This window comes from Paramisgurnus dabryanus, chromosome 2 (assembly GCF_030506205.2).
Source record: "Paramisgurnus dabryanus chromosome 2, PD_genome_1.1, whole genome shotgun sequence".
Taxonomy (NCBI): domain Eukaryota; kingdom Metazoa; phylum Chordata; class Actinopteri; order Cypriniformes; family Cobitidae; genus Paramisgurnus; species Paramisgurnus dabryanus.
Window position 1 is genome coordinate 54,417,666 of NC_133338.1, and position 12,721 is coordinate 54,430,386.

At 37.5% G+C, this 12,721-nt stretch overlaps 1 protein-coding gene across 1 annotated transcript; it reads left to right on the forward strand.

Annotated features, from left to right (window-relative positions):
* The first annotated feature begins 6,666 nt into the window (after positions 1-6,666).
* On the forward strand, positions 6,667-9,680 carry penkb (proenkephalin b). Its single transcript, XM_065261780.1, has 3 exons — positions 6,667-6,760; positions 6,926-7,063; positions 8,845-9,680. Exons 1-3 carry the CDS (start codon positions 6,755-6,757, stop codon positions 9,430-9,432), a joined length of 732 nt encoding a protein of 243 aa, XP_065117852.1. The 5' UTR covers positions 6,667-6,754; the 3' UTR covers positions 9,433-9,680.
* Positions 9,681-12,721: the final 3,041 nt, after the last annotated feature.

Sequence of the window (12,721 nt, forward strand, 5' to 3'; positions counted from 1 at the left end):
CAGTGCACTATGGGTAATGAGAACCCGATCCATTTGCCGTGTGATTTAAGATACAGCGACACCTTATTTCACAGCACAGACTCGAGCGACTCCACTCCACCGTACCAGAGGTCATCGCTTCTTCCATCATTAGCTTTGTGCAATGAAGTGCATCATGGTAGAGTAACATTCAATCTTCTCTACAGGTCATGTGCCATCGTAGTGATTTTCCCCCTGGATCAGAGGGAATCCCCGCTGCTGGTCACCATCTGTGGAGTGAAGGCATTTAGATGTTTGACGTCACAAGTCGTGCAGAGACAGCATGTGTCCTGACAGGCTATAATTCATGTCAATACTTTTATTGGTATTCAACTACCTCACATGGAGACCAATAGTCATCCAGTCCACTTATTTTATGAAGGGTCAACCAACAAACATTTATCATATATGGCACACATTAATTCTTCAAGTTTAAAGAGTCTAGGGCTGTCACAGAGTGATATTTCAGGAGAGATGTGTGTCGCGTGTAATGGATGTGTTATGCATGCAAGTTAAAACAAACACTAAAACACAAAAGCACTTGAATGAGGCACCCGAGGCTGTTTCTCTGTCACGGGTATACAGCTCAATATGCAGTTAGATTTAATATATTGATGTTAAAGAAGAAGTTTGGGTTATTAGTGTACTGAAAACAGTAGATTAATAGATGTGTGCATGTGCATATTTTCCTACACTAAAAAAAAAAAGGATTTTAATGCTACATATTTGCTTAAGTTTTTTCCCAAAGCAATTGCAATGCATAATATTGAGATAAATATAGTAGGTAACTCTTTGACTTAGTCTTTGACTTTCTTTTTGAAAATACTCAACTCAGTTATAGCTTAAAGGAACAGTATGTAAGAAATGTATATCAATGAATCATAAAATGGCCCTGATATGTCACTAGACATTAAGAAATCATTTTCATTTCAAATACTTGCATCACTGACAACGGTGGTCCGGCCAGGATATTGTCACTTTAAAAAAATGGAGTTGCAGCCCTCAACTGATGTTTATGTTGTCATAGTGTATTGGCCACCAGTTGTGTGATTGCAGTACCAGTTTTGGTCACAATCCTACATACTGTTCCTTTAACTGCTTATTCAGTTTATTTAAAGGGGACATATTATGAGATATTTTTTAAGATGTAAACTAAGTCTTAATCTAGGTCTGAGCAAAAGTGTGCCGTTTTGGGTGTGTCATTTAAAATGCAAATGAGCGGCTGAAGTGCAAACACTGATCACAATGATGGTGGTTTGTTGCAATTGAAACTCAATTGTGCTGTGAATTGTTTTCTCTCTTAATTTCTCTCTGTACTAAATGGCTGTGCTGTGGTTGGATAGTGCAGATAAAGGGGGCGGTATTACCTTATTCTGACATCACAACAGGAGCGAAATTACAATGACCTATTTTTTCACATGCTTGCAGAGAATGGTTTACCAAAACAAAGTTACTGGGTTGATCTTTTTCAAATTTTCTAGGTTGATAGAAGCACTGGGGACACAATTATAGCACTTAAACATGGAAAAAGTCAGATTTTCATAATATGTCCCCTTTAATTAAGATGAGCTGGAAGTTTACTTAATCCATTTGTGTTGAGACAACATGAGTCATTTTGGTTGACTAAGTGACTATGAAGAGGATTGAGTTCCCAGTATGCTTTGCTTTTTTAAGAAATGAAGACAGCAAATGATCAAATTAAGTACTAAAATGTGTGTTTTATGCAAGATGAAAGCTATGGATACATGTTGTTGTTTGTCATTCTGTAATGTTGAAATTAAAACATTTCAATACAATTTTACTTTACAAAAAAAGAAAGAAATTTAAAAAAAATTGTCCAACAAAAGCAAGTGAAGTCAAGTCTACAAATTAAGTTGAGTGGACAAAAATTTTACTTGCAAGTATAATTTTCCCGGCTTATGTTCAGAAAAATCAATTTATTTGTGTGGAAATATGTGTCATAATCAGGGCAGGACTTAACAGGGTGGAGGCCCCTGGGCTTGAATAAATTTTGGGCCCTACACTAACAGAACAAAAGCTGTCACTGGGACGGTACCCTTTAAATGGTTCCTAATATTGACCATTTAGGTACAGATATAGGCACATTTGTACCCATTACATGCACTCTTTAGGTACAAAGGTGTACTACTTGAAAGGGTACCACCACAGTGACAGCTTGTGTAAATTATCTTCTGAGAGTGCACACATACAGTAAACAACCTAAAATAAAAAATATAACATAGAACTATATTTTAGGGAAGTTTCCTGACATGGTTTAGATTAATCCAGCACTAGGCCTATTGCTAGGTTATATTAGGGCATTCAAGTAGTTTTTACAAACAAACCTTACAAAAAACATGATTGGTGTGCGTCAAACATGCATTTTAGTCTGGGACTAGGACAAGACCTGTCTAGGAAACTGCCCCTATGTCTCTATAGCAGAACATAAGCCCAGTCTAAAATTAAATCATGTATTTTTAGGGATGTCACAAATCCAAATTAATCATGCACATTAAAAAATACCCCATAACAACATTTAAAATCATTGTGTAAGACTTAGCTTAAGAAAAGAATGATATGTCTTGATAAACATTCACCTTATTACACACCATATAATGTTATAAACATAATCAACAAGTGTATTTTGTGCATATAGCCTAAGTGGTGCAGTGTTTAACAATGAAAAACAAAAGATTTTAGGATGTAATTTAATAATTATGACAAGACCATCATGTAATATTAGACACCAAAAACCAAAGTAGAGAAGATGATCATTAATTAATTTTTGCGTCTGATTTGAACGTAATACATTAAAACCTTGAACGTAGATATAAAAATGAACACTTTTCAGAAGTTTAAGTAAGGGATAATGTAGAGGCAGCCGGTAGTTATCGGGAAATAAGCCCCGACAGTGTGATCAGGACCCGACGCGAAGCGGAGGGTCTTGTATCACACTGAAGGGGCTTATTTCCCGATAACTACCGGCTGACTCTACATTATCCCGCTTATTACACGGCTACTTGTCACATAAGAAAAAAAACTGGACATGAATATGAATTTGAAACATTTTATTGGCATATTTGTTTTAAATTAACATTTTTATCCTTCCGCGAAACTTTGCACAGATGCATAAAATGATCGTAATACCTTATTAAGATCCTCTGCTTCATACTTGTCTGTCTCCATTTTTTCTCTTTTAGCCAGTCTTTGAGAAGTTTTAATGCCCATTCTGTATTTTTTTGTGTGTTGGCTTCGTAGCTGTCATGCTCTATTTTGTCAAGTTCAGTCTCAGTAAGCTCTCTGTGTCTTGTCGTGGTTGTCCAGTGTTTGTCACAAGATGGCGCCAAACAAACAGTACTCTTTATTGGCGCGGAGCGATCTTACTCGTAAAAGTAGTACCGGCTATGCGTTATTATTTTGGAGCGGTTATTATTCGAAAATAACGAACCTGCAAATGTCTCAACTGACCAATCAGAATCAAGCATTCCAGAGAGCCGTGTAATAAACTGTGATTCTGTTAGCAAACATGCTGAAAGAGAAACTACAGGAAAGTTAGGCTAGCTAGTGGATTATATCAAAAACCATCAGGACATCAACATGGCCATAATTTAGTGAATCCTCACCTCCAGATGAAGTAATAAACTGGACTGATGATTTAAATGTTGACATAGTCATATGTGCGTTGTTAACTCTCCGGATTTTGTTATGTTTCGTAGCTCTGCTCCACTCGTTTATTTCTCCACAGGCACTGTTTGGTGTCGTGTGAGCTGCAGACTGCGAGCAGATTGGATTTCATTTGGCGCTACGCAGACCGCTTGGTGATGTCAAAGTACCGCGAGAGCGATTAGAAAGCAGACTTCTCTGTGTGATTTCTCGAATCGCTCTCGCGGTACTCTGATGTCATTCTTTTGGCTGTTGTGGAACCACATGAATACACCCGTCTGCTTTACAGTCACTTTTGCGATTTGATTTCATATGATGATCGGATCGCGCAGTGCCGCATGAAGTCAAATGCACCAAATACCAAATAGCCGACTGTATATGAAGTTAAACCCGCCAAAGTAGCAAGTGGAGCATGCGAATGGTGAGTGATTCAGATGTCAATTTATGAATGAAAGTGTCAAAGGTTTGTCACACACTGTTAAGTATTTTCACGCTTTTTTAAATGGTTATACGAAAATCCTTGACCATTAGTGGGTAAATTGCGTATAACGGCGTATCACGTTAGATTACAAACAAACAAGAAAAAACAGAGTTACAAGACCATAGCCTAATCTAGTAATCTTTTTCATACTGAGCGCTTCATTTTCGCGTTGCTCTTTCTCATTATCTGTAAAGCTCATTCATGACTCCCATTTCGCGTATTCGCTATTATACTAGCATCTATTCAAAAGCGGTAAACTCAGCGCGTCATATTCAGCACCAAGATGACTGACATATATATATTAACGAATTAAATGCAGCACCAAACAATTCCGCACCAACCAATAGGCTGTAAAATAAAAAATGAAAACGACTGAACAAATCAAACGAACGCAAGCAAGCAAGCACGGAGGCCCCTATTGGCCGGGGCCCCTGGGCTCAAGCCCAATCAAGCCCAATGGTAAATCCGGCCATGGTCATAATTAGAGCCAGGCATAGATTAAAGGTAGGGTAACACATTTTGGAAAATGCTAACGGTAGCCGCCTAGCAATGAAATCCCGATCCCACCCTCAAGTCAAATCGCCATCCAAAGTCACGCCTCTTTCAAAACACATGAACACGCACAGATCAGACGGTCACTTCTCATGTCTCATTCACCAGTGAGAAAACTTTGCAGTACAAAGTGAATAACATTTCCAAAATAACCAACATAAACAACTGGTTTACATCAGAATTAGTTTAAGCACACGTTCGATTGTGTAGACGTAGTAACTATATCGTTATGCTAATCCGGAAAACGAACACAAATTTCATAAGCAACACAACGTTTCATCAAAGTAGAATATCTGAATCCATCTCAATACAAACATATCGCGTACCTACCTTACCAAAATAAACAGTGCAACGACCCTTTCAGACTCTTTGCCTCCTGTAGCTGTATGCATCTCGCGGTAAAGCAGTAAAGTTACAGATGTTAATTTGGGTTTTTGCTCTTGCTGATCCAGGCAGTTTTTGCTGTTGTTGTTATAAAAGATGCCTTTAGTTTTGTTGCTCCTGTGTAGGTTGTCAATTCAGCAGAAAAGTTTGCTGTTCTCGCTGTTTACAGACAGAGCGCATGTGAACGCGCCGATGACGTATGGTATCTGCGTGGACTCGCTGCGCGGTGGGAATTCAAATTACGCTTACGTATGAGGGACATAAAAGGAAACGTCCGTTCGGACCGAAATCTATGATTTGTTGAACATTTTTTGGTCCTACGCCTTTCACAGATGACATAAATTTTTACAAATACATTTAAACAACTTAACACAGTGATTGCTATCAGGATGTGAGGAGACTTTTAACCAGCATAACTAAAAATGTTTCAAGATCAAATCTGTTACCCTACCTTTAATCTAGATTAATCTCATACAAAAAAGTATTTTTTGCATAACATATTAGTTTGTGCTGTGTGTAATTATGATGTATATTCATGTATGTATTTAGGAAAAATTACATTGTTATATATAAATAAAAAACGATATTTAAATAAAACATTTTTAAATGTATATACATATGTGTGTGTGTTTAAATATACATAATATTTACATACATCATAAACTCATATATTATGCAAAAAAAAAATTTATTTTGTATGAGATTAATCTAGATTAATCTATGCCCAGCCCTAGTCATAATTTTATTTACTTAAAACAACAAGATGTTTTGTATAGTGCAAAGAATTGTAATACACAACACATTGTTCTAATTCCCTAGAGTTTAGCTTAGTGCACTGGGTATTAAAATGTTTAAAAGCTTTTTAAAGGGAAATAAGATTTCTGATTCATTTAGAAATACCATTTTAAGTGCCCTGGGGAGATGTACTGGTTGGGAATCACGAATGCTTATTGCAGGTGCACGATGCTGATAAGTCACGGTTTTGACTGTACCCCTGAGCTTTTTTAGACACTAACACAACACAACCGAACACAACCGGTCTGAAATAATTCAAATGATTTTTGTATAGGACTAGTGGTCTACAGATTGTAACTGGTGCTGTCTGAATAAATGGACACTTTACTTGGTGTCCTATTCCTGCAGTTTACTTATATGATCATCAATTCTGTTCCACGTGAAGCTAAATTTGAACTAAAATCACTTTCCTGTGAAAGCTTATAGTGACCTACAAACAATATAATTTTATGGTTATGAATGTGAATACAGTTGGTTCCTAATGTAAATGTGCTGGTAATATAATGGTTGCCAGTTCACACATGCACTGAATCCTAACTGGGAGAGATATTATCTCTTTATTCTGGCTTCTCATGTGGGCTACATTCATTTTATAAGCACTTGGTTTATCCCCCATGCCACTTTTAACAAGTGTGTTAAATAATCAGGCAGTTTTGAATCAATGCTCTCTCTCTCTCTCTCTCTCTCTCTCTCTCTCTCTCTCTCTCTCTCTCTCTCTCTCTCTCTCTCTCTCTCTCTCTCTCTCTCTCTCTCTCTCTCTCTCTCTCAGTCACTCAAAACCCACTGTACAGTAGTTACTCAGACTTGTGCCATCAGCTTTCACGAGGCTTTACGCAGTCTGGAGTGAGAACTGGCAAAGTGATGAAGGTCAGTAAAAACGACTCTTTAAAAACATCCTCAAGTTTTTTAGAATAGCACACCTGCTTTTAACATTTTTAAATGATGCGGCTCGTTGTTGTTTAATGCATACTGCACAAGCTTGAATAAATTGCCTAAACGTTTTAAAACTGTTGATTTTTTTTTTTTTTCAAGCTACTGACGGTGCGCGTGAGCTCCAGGTGGACGCTGCTGCTGCTGAGCGCGTGTTTGACACTGACGGCGCGCGCGGACTGTGGCGCGGACTGCGCGCTTTGCTCGTCGCAACTGCCAGCAAAATACATCAACTCCATCGTAAGTTATAATATTGTATTGTATACTGTTAGTGTAGGCTATTGTTTGGAAAGTTAATGATAGTGTTAAATGAAATGAAAGGACGTAAATTATTATGCGTAATATCTTGAAACGATCAGCCTATAGGACACTATTTTACACTTTTATCCAAAAGTATTCTGGCTTAAAATATAACAGAAAGAATATCGTACAGATAGTTCTGATATGAATAAATGCTGAGAGTGAAGTAATTTATTAAATATTGGTTAAAACTTACTTTATTTCTAATAAAAAATAATGAATTGTTACTGTTTTAAGGTGCGTGTAATTACGACACAAAAAAACTTTCATAAATGTATTGTCTACTAGTAGATACTGTAATGAATAAAAAGTATAATATTGTCAATATAAAAGTTTGATCTTATCCAAGAATCTTACACTATTGAAATAAGATTTATAAAAAAGATAAATCACAGCCATATATTGATTGCGTATCTGTATCCACCTTAAATTAAATCAAGTAGGCTAGGTCTATTGATCAGGATGTAAATTACAAGAATGAAGTGCCATCTATCAGATGTTGTATTGATCACTTAAATTATGACGAGCTGCACCAAAAGTGTGAGTGCTAATAATCCCAATTATGTTAAATGTTCAGATAATACCATGAAAAGATTGGGTATAGTGTTTGGAGGAATCACAAAATATCTAAACATTCCCAAAAGCTTAACAAATGTATCAAGCAATAAAAGATTCATCTCCTCAGTTGACTTGTGAGAATGTGATTAAATGATCTGAATTAAACATCTTTAAAACAAGCAAACAAACTAATAAGAGGCAGAAAATCATATTTAAATTGATTGTTTTACATTTATAGCAACAATTAATAGGAAATGCTACGGTTACAAGGTTTTCATATCAGTGACCCTGAAATCCAGATAAAAGTCTCATAATCTATTGATGAGATTTGGAGCATCAAAGTTTGATTTCAACCATTAATTTCACTATGATTTCAATCTTTGACATGACCTTATTCTTTTCATATTAAGAATATCAAGATTATGTTCTTATGTAGAAAACTGTAAATCACAAAAAATGACTTCAGCTGGGTTTTCACAGGCAGTGTCGCATATAACAAATAATGTTCAGCATTCAACCAATTGAAAGAGCACAGACTTGACTAATGTATCTGATGCATATGTTTATCTAAAAATGAACAAAATTATTCACTCTTCATACTGATCATATTCACTCTCGCTGTTGTTTTAAACTTTGTATGATGTTTTTATTAAGTGAAACATGAAAAGAGATTTTTTATAGTATCATCACCGAGCTATATTTCATACAAAACATGCACAAAAATCTCCTCTGTTTCTCTGAAAAATAAGCACAAACAGATTTTGGGGGAACATACATTTTGACAGAATTTTCATTTCGGATGTCATTAAAACTACAAAGAGTTGTGGATTTCAACTGCATACCACAATTTGTTTAGACTTTAACGCCGAGTTGTTTGTGAGAGCGTGTGATTGTGTTTAAATTCATCATGTCACTCTGTATTAACGTTTCCATGGTTGCCCACAAGCTTAGCAGAACCTCAATACGCCTCCTCATTCCCCTATCACCCAAAACACACTTGCATATTTACAACCTGCACAGTTTTAGATTGACAAATGAGTCGTGAGGGAGAAAGTGAGTGTTTCATATATATCCTCTTTGATGTTCAAGCTAAAGAGCCGGAGCATTCTTTCATTCTTCGTTTTTGGAGAGACATTATAAAAAATGTGTGCATTTATTTCCAGGAGTGCGTGTTGGAGTGCGAGGGGCATCTGAACGCAGGCAGCTGGAGTTTGTGCAAACGCTTCATGCAGAATGCTGATAGCACACCTGAGAGCAATCAAGCATCGGCAGAAACACAAGACCTGGACACCCACCAAGTAGACAAGAAGTACGGAGGCTTCATGAAGCGTTACGGTGGTTTTATGAAGCGCTACGGAGGGTTCATGAAGCGTTATGGAGGGTTCATGAAGAGGACTGCTGAGCTCTATGGGTTGGAGCCAGAAGATGACCAGGGCCCGACCAATCAAATCGAGGCCAGTGACGAGAGGGAGGTGCCTCTGGGAGACGATTCAGAGGGAGGAGCGGATGCCGTTAGGGGTATGGCAAAACGTTACGGGGGCTTTATGAAAAGGGGAAGTCTTTATGAACTGGGGAGCGAGGTTAGGCCACTTCAGAAACGTTACGGGGGTTTCATGAGGCGGGTGGGTCGACCCGAGTGGTGGCAGGAGACCAAACGCTATGGAGGTTTCTTTAAACGCTCCCCTGAGGAAGACGAGGATGAAGATTCATTAGAAGTAGAGAAGAGATATGGAGGCTTCATGGAATATTGAGCCGGTCTTTCGTCCATTTTCCATCTAGCCCCTAGTTTCGACCTGTAAGCCAACAGAGACACACAAAAAAAAAACACGGCTATAAAGTGCTTATAATGTGTTAACGGTGTTGAATATGTCTAACAGTGGTAATGTGATTAAGTGTGACTTCCTTAAAGACCAAGAAAATCCTGTCTTTACATTAACATCTGAATTCACATTTACATGTATGAGCAGATTTTAATAAACCCACATTTGAATGAATTATATATCTCTTCCTGATCCATAGTATTATTTACAGACAGTACCCACACTGGCACATTTGCTGTACATCAGTCACGATGTTTTGTACCTTATCTACCCCTAAAGGCTGAATAATAATTATATATGTTAAAGGTGCACTGTGTAATTTTTAATGGATCTCTTGACAGAAATGCATAATACGACCTTACATAATGAACTGTATTGTTTTCATTACCTTAAAATTAGCCATTTTTATCTCCATACATCTCGTGTCTCCTTACATGGTGGCGGCCAGTGACTTCTTTTTTAAGGGCGCTAGATGCGAAGTTCATCACAATGTGTATGTAACCCATCAAGTCCATGGTTCCTTTTTTCAAAATATGTGTTGTGTCTAAAGGGTGCTCCAGATGCGTCTAAAGGGTTTTTGATAAAAGAGACGCTCGCGTTTTCCAGATACTCGCATCATCTGATGCGTAATCAAAGTTTTTGTGAACGTGAGCGTCTCTTTTATCATAAACGGTTTTGACGCGTGTGCAGCAGGCACTTACTTTGACAAAAAACTTAATGCACACGGGATCTCTCAAAGCGCAAAACGCATATTTTTTAAAAAGGAACCACAGATGAGACACTCTGAACATTATTTGAATTAACACCCCCTCGGATAAGCAGACACGAGCCCGTCACTGGAAGTCACTGCCATGTTTCTACAGTAGCCCTTAACGGACAAACTGCCCTATAGAGAGTAGCTACCGTAGGGAGGGGTGAGCTGTAGACTGATGTTGCGTTTACACCAGCCGTGGTATGGGCGGAAAAAATGCGCTATTCGTGCGTAGTTGGACGCTTGAACATTTGTGTTCACCCGCTTCTTTGCGCGTGAAAGCCGCGCGTGAAATTCTAGTCATTCGAGAAATTCATGTGGAAATTCGCGTCACGGAAGGGGCTTCTGCGTCTCCGCAGAGACTCCCCCATTCCGCTCGCTTCCTGTAATCACATCACTACTAAAGCAAGGTCCTGATTGGTTAATGCGGCGCGGAAATCCGCCGAAGTTCAGATTTTTCAACTTGCGCGTTTCCCGCACCAACACTCAATTTGCGCGTACCGTGCTGCAGGATAATAATCCGCGTGTAATCCGCGTCTTTGCATTGACTAAACATATAAATCACCCGCACTTTCCGCCTCCACTGCGGCTGGTGTAAACGCAGCATGAGCCGTCGGTTGCAATTCACAATCTTACCACTAGATGTTGCTAAAAATCTACACAGTGAACCTTTAAATCATTTGAGAGTACTGCTTGAGTAACGAGCTAAATATTTATGACAAATCTATTTTTGCACGATACAATTATTCAGTTTCTCAAAAGAACACTGAAGGAGAGATTAAAGTTTACCTGTCCATTACACAATGAATACTGTATGTCCTGCACGCTCTTTTACTCAAATGTGTGTTTTTCTGGTATCAGTCTGAATCTTGTCATCTGCTCTTTGGCTTAAATAAAGCGCTGGAAACTGCAACATAATGTTTGTCTTGAATAAAACCGTCCGTCTTTTCTTCATAAAACGTTATTCTTCTCAAAGTGTATCTCAGTAGTCTTTTGTTTGCAAGTAAAAGCGAGTTGCCTAAACTCTTCTGAATTGTGCTGAAACGTGGATCGTTTCTTTGAACAGCAGTCATTTTATTCAAAGTCTATAGTGTGCAGTAATTGCTTGATTCGTGTCTTGGTAGTGAAAAGCACTTGCGCTAATGGAACGACTGTCAGACTTTTTATGAAACACTGATTAAAAGTATTATTCTGTATGCAAGATCTTTATGTCTTATAATAGGGCAGCCTTTCAAACATCAAATCACTCTTTAAAGGTTGAAGCTACAACATGATATATCTCTTTCTGAATGTGCCTCATGATGTCAGAGGCAGCACATTACATAAGCCAAAAGTTTATCGCCTTTGATCATTAGCGTTATCATAACTTTTAGTTAGGTGCCCTGTAAATTACTTTACAGCTGCGTGACATTGCAGGGAAAATTAGTTGTTAAATGATGCAATAAAGATTTGTATAACGATAATAAGTTTGTCAACAAATGTGAACATAAAATATGTTTAAAAACTGAAAATTAGATAACAAACATACGTTTCACATTCTTTCTGATCGTTGATCACGCATCTTCCACACCAAAGCACACACGAGCACTTATTCATGTGCCAGTCTGTTTACTTAAACGTTGACTATACAACCATTGGAAGTATTAACATTATTCACTTATTGCATTGCCATGTGCACGCGGTATTTCAATATATTGTGCAGGCCTTTTTACAAGCATCACTAAAGCTTAATGTTCATTTGGTTATATCTCAAAGCAGACAGATGTATCTAGTATGTATGTGATCGTGCATATTAGTGCTGCATTAATCTACGGTATTAATTTTAAAAAGTCTGTCACTTTAGCATTAGAAATGTGAAGAATTTATGATTTGTGGAAAACAAGGCGCATTCAGCGATAACTTGAGTAGATTCCAGACAGGACTTTCTTATTTATAACCTATACATATATAATAGGCTAATTAACTATTACCCCAAATCAGAAAAAGTTGGGACATTGTAAAAATAGTAATGGAATAATTTACTAATCTCATAAACTTATATTTTATTCACAATAGAATATAGATAACAAATCAAATGTTGAAAGTGAGAAATTTTGAAATGTCATTTTAAATATTGGCTCATTTTGGATTTCATGAGAGCTACACATTCCAAACAAAGTTGGGACAGGTAGCAATAAGAGGCCAGAAAATTTAAATGTACATATAAGGAACAATTTGCAACTTATTAGGTCAATTGGCAACATGATTGGGTATAAAAAAGCCTGTCGAGTGGCAGTGTCTGTCAGAAGTCAAGATTGGCAAAGAATCACCAATTCTCCCAATGCTGCAGCGAAAAATAGTTTTCTAAGTTTCTCAGAGAAAAATTGCGAGGAGTTTGAAGTTATCATCATCTACAGTGCATAATATCATCCAAAGATTCAGAGAATCTGGAACAATCTCTGTGCGTGAGGGTCAAGGCTGGAAAACCAT